General features: G+C 45.4%; 1 protein-coding gene across 1 annotated transcript in view; it reads right to left on the reverse strand.

Annotated features, from left to right (window-relative positions):
- The window catches only part of LOC149443989 (uncharacterized), a 29,556-nt gene extending 20,885 nt beyond the window's left edge, over positions 1 to 8,671 (reverse strand). The window contains exons 1-3 of the mRNA XM_089655101.1: positions 8,626 to 8,671; positions 6,126 to 7,416; positions 5,853 to 6,041 (exon numbers count right to left, since the gene is read on the reverse strand). Of these exons, the coding sequence (XP_089511227.1) occupies positions 5,853 to 6,041; positions 6,126 to 7,416; positions 8,626 to 8,671 (1,526 nt within the window). The remainder of the gene's footprint in view (positions 1 to 5,852; positions 6,042 to 6,125; positions 7,417 to 8,625) is intronic.
- Positions 8,672 to 12,600: the final 3,929 nt, after the last annotated feature.

A 12,600-nucleotide genomic window follows, 5' to 3' on the forward strand; every position in this document is an offset into this window, starting at 1 on the left:
CAAAAATTATAATTTTTAAACATTTTTTTTTTTTACATTTTTATTTTATTTTTTTATATTATTATTTTTCATTTATTTTTATTTTTTTACATACTGTCACCCTAGCAGTACAGTGTCACCATAGTGACACTGTACTACTTGTGGGGGGTGATGAAGATTTGTTTTTTTTTACACTGATTGCTTTTACACCCATAAAGGATGTAAAAGCAATCATTTCTCTTTCTCTCTGTGTGCATTCCTGCACTCATTGAGAAGTACTGAGTGAGCTGTGATTGGTCACAGCTTGTCACATGGTACAAGGCTGTTGTGAATAGCCTTGTACCATGTGACCTCTGTGATCATTCACAGATTTCACATGTAGTAAGCAATGATGTCATAAGTGACATCTTGCTTACTACTTTGCATGTGATCACTGATTGACCAATCAGTGATCACATGATCAGGACCTCGTACAGAGGTCCCGTCCGATGATCAGTGTTTTACTGTGTCCGGAGGACACAGCGGGCACCGGATCGTGGTGCTGCGCGCTCCCAGGGAGTGCGCACAAGCAGGGTGCGGGGAGGCCGTTCATAAATGGCTACCCGACCCTGTACTGCCACCGTCCGGCCGTTTATATGCAACGGCCGGTCCGGAAGTGGTTAGAAGACTTTTTTTGCCCTAACATCTCTGTTGTACAAGGTCAATGGGAAACCAGTCATGTTACAGAGTGGCTGTAGGCTACATTCAATGACAGGGCAGTACAGGCAACAGGTCAATCCCATCATGACCTGGTCAGAACTACACCTGTTAGATCTGAGGGCAGTGTACCTACCAGGCAGGCTGAATATGCAGATGAACCAACTATCCTGCAACAGATCACAAGTGGTCCCTACACCCTCAGTTTGCACATGGGGCCTTTCCCAAATGGACCTTTTTGCATATCTAAGCAGTCACAAACTACCAAGGTTTCTGTCCCAATTTCCATACCCCAGGGCAAAGGGGGTTGAATGCCCTGTTCTCACTATGGAACTGCAGCCTAGCGTATGCCTTCTCTCCACTGCTGCTCATAATGAGATTCCTGATGAGACTTCTGAGGGACAACATCTCAGTCTTAGCCATTCTGCCCCGCTGACTGTACAGGCCGTGGTTTCCCCTAGCAGCTGATCTCGGCAAGCATGCAGCAGTTCCTCTTCTTGCTTTTCCATATCTTCTGTCACAAGGAAAGCTCATACATTGGAACCCAAATAGGCTGGATCTTTGAGCTTGGCTATTGAAATGGGGAGATTGGAAAGCCTAGGCTGTTCTTCTCACGTGATCTCAACTTTGTTGAACGCATGAAAAAGCTCTACTAATACCATTTATGCAAGTATTCGGGATAAGTTGTGTCTTCAACCTTACCTCTCCATCAGTCTTAGAGCTATTAGATTTCCTACAGACCAGCCTAGACCTAGGTTTTAGCCTCGGCTCACTGAAAGTACAGGTTGCGGCAATTTCTGCAGTGACAAAGACTAAGTGGACAGAAGAGCTATTGGTGATAACAGCTTCTCAGAGCAGTGCTTAAAATTCGCCTTTTACGTGTAGCCGGGTTTGGTGGGAGATGAACACCCTGAAACCTCACATATTAAAGTTTCAGGAGACCCATTTTACTGCAGGGTCAGTGCCCAAATTACCTATAAATCTTTATGACCACTGGTTCCAGAGCCCCTCTCCAATCAAACAGGCAAAAAAGATAACTATTGTCATTCAAAAGATCTGAGGAGCATGTAGAAGACCTGGATGAAAGATTTATAATGGTTAAAGGGTCTTTACATGGCAGCCCACTTAATCCGGTCAATGTTTATGCTCCTAACTTCAGTCAGGTGGCCTTCCTGGACGGAGTCCTTAGTAAAGTACAGGAGTTGTTCACTGGTTTCTTGATTATGGGTGGGGATTTCAATCTCTGTATGGATCCCAGTATGGACTCTTCTTCCAATAGGGCCACCCTGACCACAGCAGCTAAGAAGAACCTCTCAAATACTTTCAGGGACTATGATTGGTGAACTGCTGGAACATTTTACTCCTACTTTTCGCAAGTCCACCAGTTGCATTGCCGCCTGGATCTGTTCTTGGGGGACCAAGACTTTTTAGAATATTCTCCACAACCCTATTATGCTCTTGGACCACGCTCCTTTGGAACTGATTATTGCACCCTTGTGCCATGAGCACAGGCCATGGATGTGGCGTCTTAATGAGAACCTTCCGGATGATGTAGCCATGGCAGGTATGGTTTGTACCACTTTACAGCAGTAATTCCTGGAAGAAAAAGCGTAATTCTGATATCCAAAATTTGTTGTCACAGATAGCTGACCTGTCCCTTTGACATAAGCAGGGCAGAGACCCACAAACAGGCAACCAATTATACTGTAGGCCCTGTGAAAACAATTGCATCTCTCCTAGATGCTCATACTCAAAGGAAACTGTGTTTTATTGCTAGAGCCCTTACACGAAAATCTGCATCCCCACGGACAGGTGAAAAATTGCATTTTCCTTCTCAGATTGCCAATTGTTTCTGTGATTTTTATCACTCTCTATAATCTGTGAGAAGAATAGGAGGAAGCCAGGGGGTGACGGGGTGCCCAGATAGAGGCATATGTGGAAGAGGTTAATTGTCCATGCCTGTCTCCCCCGTCCTCCCTGGACAGGGAGTAGCATAGCACACAGGAGGTACTCCGAACAACTAAAAGCATGCCCTCCGGAAAGAGCCCAAGGCTGGATGGCCTTACTAAGGCCTACTTGCTAAAACGTGGACCTTCTCTTGCCACGTTTGACATCATGCCTTGACTTACTGACTAAAAATGGCCACATCCCACCCAAAACCCTGTGGGCACATATCACAGTACTGCCCAAGGAAGGTTAAAACCCGGCACTTTGCCAGAGCTACCCCCCAATCTCCCTACTAAACTTGGACATTAAGATATTGGTTAAGATCTTGTGATCTGGCTTACTGTTTAGAGAGAGAATTGGCACACATGTCATTTTGCTATTAAGTCAAGAAGTTCCATTTTGGTCTCATCTGACCAGAGCCCCATCTTCCACACGTTTGCTGTGCCCCCCACATGGCTTCTCACAAACTTCAAACAGGACTTCTTATGGCTTTCTTCTTGCCACTTTTCCATAAAGGCCATATTTGTGGGGTGCACGACTAATAGTTGTCCTGTGGACAGATTCTCCTCCGAGCTGTGGATCTCTATAGCTCCTCCAGAGTTCCCATGGGCCTCTTGGCTGCTTCTCTGATTAATGCTCTCCTTGCCCGACCTGTCAGTTTAGGTGGACGGCCATGTCTTGGTAGGTTTGTAGTTGTGCCATGCTCTTTACATTTTTGGATGATGGATTGAACAGTGCTCCGTGAGATGGTCAAAGCTTAGGATATTTGTTTATAACCTAACCCTGCTTTAAACTTCTCCACAACTTTATCCTTGACCTGTGTGGTGTGTTCCTTGGCCTTCATGATGCTGTTTGTTCACTAATGTTCTCTAACAAACCTCTGAGGGCTTCACAGAACAGCTGTATTTATACTGAGATTACATGACACACAGGGGGACTCTGTTTACTAATTAGGTGACTTCTGAAGGTAATTGGTTCCACTAGATTTTAGTTAGGGGTATCGGAGTAAAGGGGGCTGAATACAAATGCACGCCACACTTTTCACAGATTTATTTGTAAAAAAAAATTTAACCTCCTCGGCGGTCTGATTATTTCCGATTTTTTTTGCTGAAAGCGGTACCATTTTTTTGCATGGAAATATGTAGTTTTTTATTGTAGGCTGTAATTTTTAGGAATAACTCACTGAAATCTGTACGAACAAGAGTCTAGTAAACATCCCGGGTATGATAAAATTTGAAACACGAAATCATAAATTATAATTTAATAAATAATCATAAAAAGTAATAATATAATAATAAACTTAATTCAATAATATAATCAAACCAAAAACACTGAAATTTGAAATACAGAGGCAAATTCACACATCGCTGAGCAAAGTCGCAAAATCGTTTTCAGTGTCTGATGATGAATTTCCCCCACGAATCATTATCACTCAATTCTGCAAGTGGTTCTGATTTACTATCGCTGTTCTCTAGCTGGTCTAAAACCCGTTTTGACGTAAAGGGACGCTTTTTGGACGCCATGGACTTTTCTAAGTTTCCAGGCAGAAAGAACAGTCAAAATGCAGGCAGGGCGCCGGACAAAGCACTCGGGACAAAATGTATGTGAAATGCATTGAAACAGCAATGTTTTACTATGTAATAGTCATTTTAAAAAAAACAAAATTTTTTAAAAATTTCAAATTTGCCGCCGGTTCCGGCGCCCGTACGTCCCGACGTCACAGGGACTGGAACACGGAAGCCGGATGCCGGCATCGGCCGGAGGAGATGGCCGGGGACGCTGCAGGGGACACATCGTGGGAGCGAAGGACAAGGTAAGTGCTGCAGGGACTCCCTATGCAGCGCCGCATGGTAAGCCTGAGTGTAGCTCGGGGTTACCGCTCTTGGTACTGACATTTTACCCCGAGCTACACTCGGGAATACCGCCAAGGAGGTTAAAAACCATTTCTCATTTTCCTTCCACTTCACAATTATGTGCCACTTTGTGTTGGTCTATCACATCCGATCCCAATAAAAGACATTGATGTTTTTGGTTGCGACATGACAAAATGTGGAAAATTTCAATGGGGAAGAAGGCTTTTTCAAGGCACTGTAGTTATCCTATCTGAAGGTGGCGAACTTCCCCTTATTCAGCATTCCTGTACTGAACCGTACTGTATTTCTGTATTTTAATTTTCATCCAGAGCATTGTTTTCTGTTGTTTTTCATTACCCGTACGTTTTGAAAACAAATCAAAGATTTTACAAAAAGAAAAAAAAAAATCACCCTGCCTCTTACTAACTAAACTGGGGGGGATTTGTACTGTCCTGGCATTTTAAGGGCCTCAAGAAATGAGATGGTCCCCGAGTACATCAGGATTGAACGATTTTCAAATATAGTTTGCAGAGACTATAACTTTCACACAAACCAGTCAATATACACTTATTGGGATTTTTTTTCCCAAAGACTTGTAGCAGACTACTGTATATTTTTACCTAAATTTATAAAATTATTCTTTTTTATTTGATATGTTTTATAACAGAAAGCAGAAAATATTTGTATTTTTTTCCCCAACATTTTTTGGTCTTTTTCGTTTATATATAATATATAAAAAACACAATGGTGATCAAATACCACCAAAAGAAAGCTCTATTTGTGTCAAACAAATTATATAAATTTAATTTGGGTGCAGCGTTGCATGACCGTGCAATTGCCAGTTAAAGTGGTACGGTGCTGAATAGCAAAAAATGTTCTGGTCATGAAGGGGGTAAAACCTTCTGGAGGTCAACTGGTTAAAAATTGACCTCTAAGTGTGAAATCTTCCACCACAAAATGTACTCAGCCAATGAAAGCTCATGACTCGGTTTTTATTCTTCTCCTGCTATCAATGGCCAACCCGGTCCCACACTTCATCCATGTCTTTGGGGACCTCTGATCTCCTTATGAACTGTTTCTTCCATGATGAAGATCAGCCATGGAGAATATCTGAGGTGTATATCAGGGTGTGCTTCTTCCCCACATGAGAGCTGGGATGTCCAGCAACATTCATCTAGAAGACATTTCCCGCACTCAAGGCACTAATACACCTCCAGGGTTGTGTGGGACCCCTGATGTACAGGAAGACAGGACTTCAGTGAGGAACATTTCCCACACTCAGGACAGGAAAGTGACTTCTCCCCCATGTGCAATTTCTGGTGTCTGTAAAAAGTAGACTTGTCTGAAAAACATTTCCCGCACTCGGGACAGGAATACGGTTTCTCCCCCGTGTGCAATCTTTGATGTCTGTAAAGATTGGACTTCCCTGAAAAACATTTCCCGCACACCGGACAAGAGTATGGTTTTTCCCCCGTGTGAGACCTCTTATGTATGACAAGATCTGATTTTTGAACAAAACATTTCCCACACTCAGAACAGGAATACGGCTTTTCACCTGTGTGCAATCTTTTATGTCTGTAAAGAGAGTATTTGTCTGAAAACCAACTTCCGCACTCAGGACAGTTATATGGCTTTTCCCGCTTTTCAGACCTTTGATGTTTGACAGGTTGTGAATTTTGTATAAAGCATTTCCTGCAGTCAAAACAGGCAGATGGCTTCTCACTCGTGTACAATCTCTGATGAATAGAAAGACTGGAATTACTTGAAGAACATTTCCCACACTCAGGACAGGAATACATATTTTCCCCTGTGTGTGATCTCTGATGTCTGTAAAGATTGGACAGGTCTGAAAAATATTTTCCGCACTCAGAACAGGAATACGGCTTTTCCCCCGTGTGAGACCTTTCATGTTTCATAAGTTGTGATTTTTGTGGAAAACATTTCCCGCACTCAGGACAGGAATACGGCATCTCACCCGTGTGCAATCTCTCATGTTTTTGAAGACTGGACTTCCCTGAAAAACATTTCCCGCACTCCTGACAAGAGTACGGTTTTTCCCCCGTGTGAGACCTCTTATGTATGACAAGATCTGATTTTTGAACAAAACATTTCCCACACTCAGAACAGGAATACGGCTTTTCACCTGTGTGCAATCTCTTATGTCTGTAAAGAGAGTATTTGTCTGAAAACCAACTTCCGCACTCAGGACAGTTATATGGCTTTTCCCGCTTTTCAGACCTTTGATGTTTGACAGGTTGTGAATTTTGTATAAAGGATTTCCTGCAGTCAAAACAGGGAGACGGCTTCTCACTTGTGTACAATCTCTGATGAATAGAAGGACTGGAATTACTTGCAGAACATTTCCCACACTCAGGACAGGAATACATATTTTCCCCCGTGTGAGATCTCTGATGTCTGTAAAGATTGGACATGTCTGAAAAATATTTTCCGCACTCAGAACAGGAATACGGCTTTTCCCCCGTGTGAGACCTTTCATGTTTCATAAGTTGTGATTTTTGTGGAAAACATTTCCAGCACTCAGGACAGGAATACGGCTTCTCACCCGTGTGCAATCTCTGATGTTTTTGAAGACTGGACTTCTTTGAAAAACATTTTCCACACTTAGGACAAGAATACGGCTTCTCACCTGTGTGAGATCTTATATGGTCATTAAGGCGGGATTTAAAATTGAAACCCTTCCCACACTCAGTACAGGAGAGCCTTTTCTCTGTATGAAGGCCGGCCCGGTCCCGCACAGTCTGAGGTTCCTCAGGATACGAGGAATCCGATGGTCCATCTACACTGGGTGGTGCCGGATGGACATTGGAGGGAGCCGGGTTTTCTCCTGGACTATACTGTGTGATGTCCTCATCTTCTACTTTCCAGTCTGGAGACAAAGTGAGACAATCCTCGGAGGTTTTCCTCATCTCCCGGCCATGGACTAAAATACAAAGACAAAGAGGATTACTAGACAGGAGCTGATTGGTTCCCCCAAACCAGGACTCCGCCCACATCAGGCAGCTTGGTCTCTGAGGAGCTTACAATTCCACCCTCAAGGGAACTAGGAAATGGCTCCTCTGATCTCCTACCAGGTCATTTCTTTATTCATGGACCTTAGTCAGAGAGTGAGGAAACAACCAGAACTGTCTTTTATAGGAGGGACAGTGATGAGGGGATTATAGGATGAGGGTCCCCACCCCCTCTATCACTCATCACCATCTTCCCAACACAAGAAGTACTGCACTTCCTTATTTACTCCATGATTTAGTCATGAAGAACAGCGGGGCTGAGCCCCACCAGAGGTCAGAGAGTGAGGATGGGGGGAGAACAACCAAGATGAAGACTGGACTGATCCTGAAGACCACCATCATTGGGGTATTGACTCCTCCCTCATTATCACTGTTTAAGGGTCCAAAGTTGGAGGATGTTATCACATTATTATCACCATGTAAGAGTCTGTGCTCCAATCACATCATCCGATATAAAATGTCCAGCTGGGAGGAAATGGGGGGAACAAAAGAGAATCTATATTATGTGTATATATAGCAGTGGGGGGAGGGGGGGAGCAGAAGTCAGGACTATAGAATATTTAGCATAATGTGTAGGCTTAGGACTACATATTGTGAAATATATATCATATAGTGTTAGGAGTCAGGACTATTTGTATTTGGTAATCTTTGGTAGCAAAATGTTTACTGTAGACAAGTTGCAGAGATCCCACACCGCTGCCTCCCATCTCCTGAGACTGCACTCAGTGACTTGGGTCTGAGACACTACAGACATATCCCTCCACCCGGCACAGCCAGCAGACCACAGAGCAAGGAACCCTGGGAGAAATGTTCTGTCAGAGATCTTGCTAGACCCGGGCATGGGGAAAAGACCCAACACATACCCCAGGTGCCTAGGTTGAGCAACATTTTGCTGCCAGCTGAACCCCAGAACCTCCATAAATCCAGTCTAGAGACATAAATTGTGTCTGCAGCACAGAGAAGGAAGATTATCCGAGAGAAATCCAGGAATACAGGACGGGGAACACAGCTCAGGAAAGTGACCAGGGGATTACAGGCTGATATCACCCAGTCCCCGCCCTACTCTGGACCAATCAGTGAGCAGTAACAGAGAAGAGATAAGAGAATATATTGTGGCTCACCTGTGCTGATCTCTGTAGGAGTGTCCTCCTCTTTGAATGTCCTCATCATTCCAACCTCCTCCGTATATTGCTGATCATCCCTCACATACGCCTCTTCTACTTCTGTTTTAACCTCAACTTTTATATCTATCAGATCTTCACCCTAAACCAAAGAAAGAGAGAGAAATATCATATATAAAATATCTCTTCCTTAACATCAAGTTTAGGATCTCTCAGGTTTCCACTCTGAATATATAATAAATTGACATCAATGGTAACAATGCAGATAATGTACAGATCCTAATGATACTATCAGTGATTGTTCCTCATCTACCTGATGATGGTGAGGGATGGTGTGACCTTCCTGTGTGGAATCCCGGGAATACAGAGGACGGGGACATGTCTCTGGTGGGTTCCCATGACTGGATCCATCTGTAGGAAACACACACACTGACTGAATCCATTGTTTCTATGTGTTTATCAGATGATGGGGGATCTAGGTGGATCCTCCGTACTGCTCTCTCCTTTACAATAAAGTCTCCTCTTACCCGGTGATGTGAGGGGCGGCTGATTGTCCATCATGACGTCCTTGTAGAGATCCTTGTGTCCTTCTAAATACTCCCACTCCTCCATGGAGAAATAGACAGTGACACCCTGACACCTTATAGGAACCTGACACACACAATGATACAGTCACCATCCAGACACATCCCTTGTCTGTTACTGGAGAATGTCCCAGAATTCCCGGCACCGCTCACCTCTCCTGTCAGCAGCTCCATCATCTTCTTGGTGACTTCTAGAATCTTCTGCATGTTGTGTCTCTCAGGGTTTAGGGAGTCACATGGAGGCACTGTGATGGTCATATGATCACCTGACTTCAGAAGAGGAAATCTCTGTATTGAGGAACCAATAGGAATATCATGTTAGACTCCCAGAATCCTCCTCACCTCTCCGGTCAGGTCTGTGTTTTATTAATAGAGATGAGAGTGATGTCATGTGACCTCCCAGAATCCTCCTCACCTGTCCAGTCAGCTCTGTGTTTTATTAATAGAGATGAGAATGATGTCATGTGACCTCCCAGAATCCTCCTCACCTCTCCGGTCAGGTCTGTGTTTTATTACTAGAGATGAGAGTGATGACATGTGACCTCCCAGAATCCTCCTCACCTCTCCGGTCAGGTCTGTGTATTATTAATAGAGATGAGAGTGATGTCATGTGACCTCCCAGAATCCTCCTCACCTCTCCGGTCAGCAGGTAGATGATCTCCAGGGTGAGGTTTAGTATCTTCTCAGTCATGTGACTCCGGTCCTCCTCCATCCTCATTGGTGCCATCATGTGATCTATACAGGTCTCCTTGTAGACGGATAACTTTGGGAAATGAAAGTAAGAATGATTTGGATGGTATTGGTCACACAATAATAGGATGTGGATGTGAGGGGGGAATAGGAGGGTTGCTGGACATTGAAGAACTACTCCCCCCATGGGAAGACATTTTGTTTGGACTGTTTAGTGTTTACTACAATTTTGAGGTCCGGGGCCCCTTTTCCCTGTTGGGTTTGTTTGGTCTCTGAACTGGTTTTGATGAGTATTAGATCTGCAGACAAGGAATGGTAAATCTGATCCTTCCTATGACTAGTTTGCTCTGAGGCAGTGCTGTGAGGACAATGTCGGCTCATCATGCCGGGATGTTCACTTTACAACACCCGACACCCGGGACATGTAGTTCTGGGGGCCGGGCAAGTATTGTGTTTAATCTTTATCCCTGCTGAGGGCAAGCCGCAGGGCTCTCCTTTCAGGTGCCAGCCTCTGCCACCCCGTGTGTGTGAACCTCTCCAGTACCTACTATGCTTCCCCGGCTCTGCTTGCCCATCTGTGGGCCCGGGTCAGCGGGTGTCGGAGGGTAGAGGGGACAGATGTCAGGGCTCTGTCCTTGGCAGAGGTGTTAGGAGACCTGGCAACCCTGCCAATACCTTGCATGGCTGCAGAAGTTCACATTGGCTCAAATTTGGTGGCGAACGGCCTTTATAAGGAAGCCCTGCACTACTCTCAAGTGCTGGTTGATCTTTGGCTCCCCAGTACCTTGTTCCTGTTCTACTGTTATTTCCTGTTCCTGTGCTACTGTGATCTTTGATTTCCTGTTACTGACTCGGCTTGCTCCTGGACCTGTCTTCTCTGCTTAAACCCTGACCTGACCTCGGCTGGCTAACAGATATTCTCTCTTGCTCCTCTGTGTATGACCTCGGCTATCCCATCTGACTACGTCTGTTCTGATCTCCACCCAGTCGCAGACCTTGGCTTTCAACCGGCTATCCAGTAATCCTGTTCCCCGGAAGGGCTTTCATACCTCACACAGGCACCACCTGTCTGCAGACCTCATCTCAGTGCATCAGCTGTGCTCCTGGGTGGACCACCAACAAGCACTCCTACAGGTGACCTGTGCCACTTTGGTCCTGACTCCTGCTGTCCCAATCTCAGGGGAGTCTGGAACTTAGCCGCAAGGGAAGCCCTCTCTCCATTGGCATCTCTCACCAGGTACGTGACAGTATCAATCAGCCATTATGTCTGAGGCCGAGAGAGGTGCTTCCACATTAGAGGCCCTGTGCCAACAGATGACGGCACTTACGCAAGTGGTCAAGGATCTGCAGGAGGAATATTTTCAGCTGGAGGGACATCTTCATTCGCTCACTACTGCTACGACTTCTGCAGACCAGAATCCATTGCCTAGTCCTATCCCTACAGTGGCACCAGCCAGTTCGCTTTCCACTGTTACACCCGCTGTGGTACTACTCAGGGTTACCATTCCGGATTGCTTCCTGGGGACCGACGTAAATTCCGAGCCTTCAAGAATGCTTGTGAGTTGTATTTTGCACTGCAACCCAGGACCTTCTCACTTGAGGCAGTTAAAGTGGGGTTCATCATTTCTCTCATATCTGACGAACCTCAATCATGGGCACACAGCTTACTGGAACAAAAAGAACCAGCGCTAAACTCAGTGATCACATTCTTTGAAGCCATGGCAGCTCTTTATGATGACCCCCAGAGGACCTCTACTGCTGAATCCACCCTTCATGCTCTACAACAAGGCCGACGGCATGTGGAGGACTACATTGTGGAATTCTGCAAATGGTCCGCCAATACCGGGTTGAATGACGCAGCCCTAAAATACCAGTTCCATCTAGGTCTGTCTGAGTCCCTCAAGGACGAATTAGCTAGGGTGGAGGCTCCCTCCTCCTTGGAGAATCTAATTCAACTCGCTACCTAATTGGATCAACGGCTACAGGAGAGACATTCTGAACATACCCAGACCCTTTGCCAAGGGTTTTGCCAAGGGTTCCAAGACCAGTGGATTCTGTCCCTATTTCTCCGCCTATCAGCACTCCTGAAGTAAAACCCATGCAAATTGGCCTTCTCTGACCTGCCTTATCTCCAGAGGAAAGATTACGCAGACGGCAAGGCAACCTATGCCTTTACTGCGGGGCTGTCATGGATCCACACCGCACACACATGCCCACGGCGCCTAGCTAACCGAGGTATGCACGTCCGGCCGTGACTTGGGGTAAAGAGGGATGAGGGGGTCTTACTTTGAGCATATAAGACTGGCCATGATACGCATTCACAGCCCGCACTGCATCTGGCCACTACTAGAGGGAGACTCCACTCCAACTGGCTGACCACACACAGGCAGATACAAATCTTATATACAATCTGGTGCAATCTAAGGGTTGGGGAGCAGTCTAGCAATTGGCAAACACTTCTAGCATTCCTCCAGCTATCCTACAAGCTAGAACCCCGGAGTGAATGACGATTCCACTGTCCACACCCCCCCACACCAGTCACACAACAAACGGTAGCTTGCCACCATCCAACAGTTTGTCGGCAGACTGGTCTGCTGGGCCACCACACACACACAGATCTCTGTCTGGCAGATCTGCTACTTTACAATCTGCATGCAATTTGCCAACACACAGTGCAATTGCATACAGATTGGCAATGAAC

Source organism: Staurois parvus, unplaced genomic scaffold (assembly GCF_062004578.1).
Source record: "Staurois parvus isolate SC_StPar_1 unplaced genomic scaffold, SC_StPar_1.0 ptg000819l, whole genome shotgun sequence".
Taxonomy (NCBI): Eukaryota; Metazoa; Chordata; class Amphibia; order Anura; family Ranidae; genus Staurois; species Staurois parvus.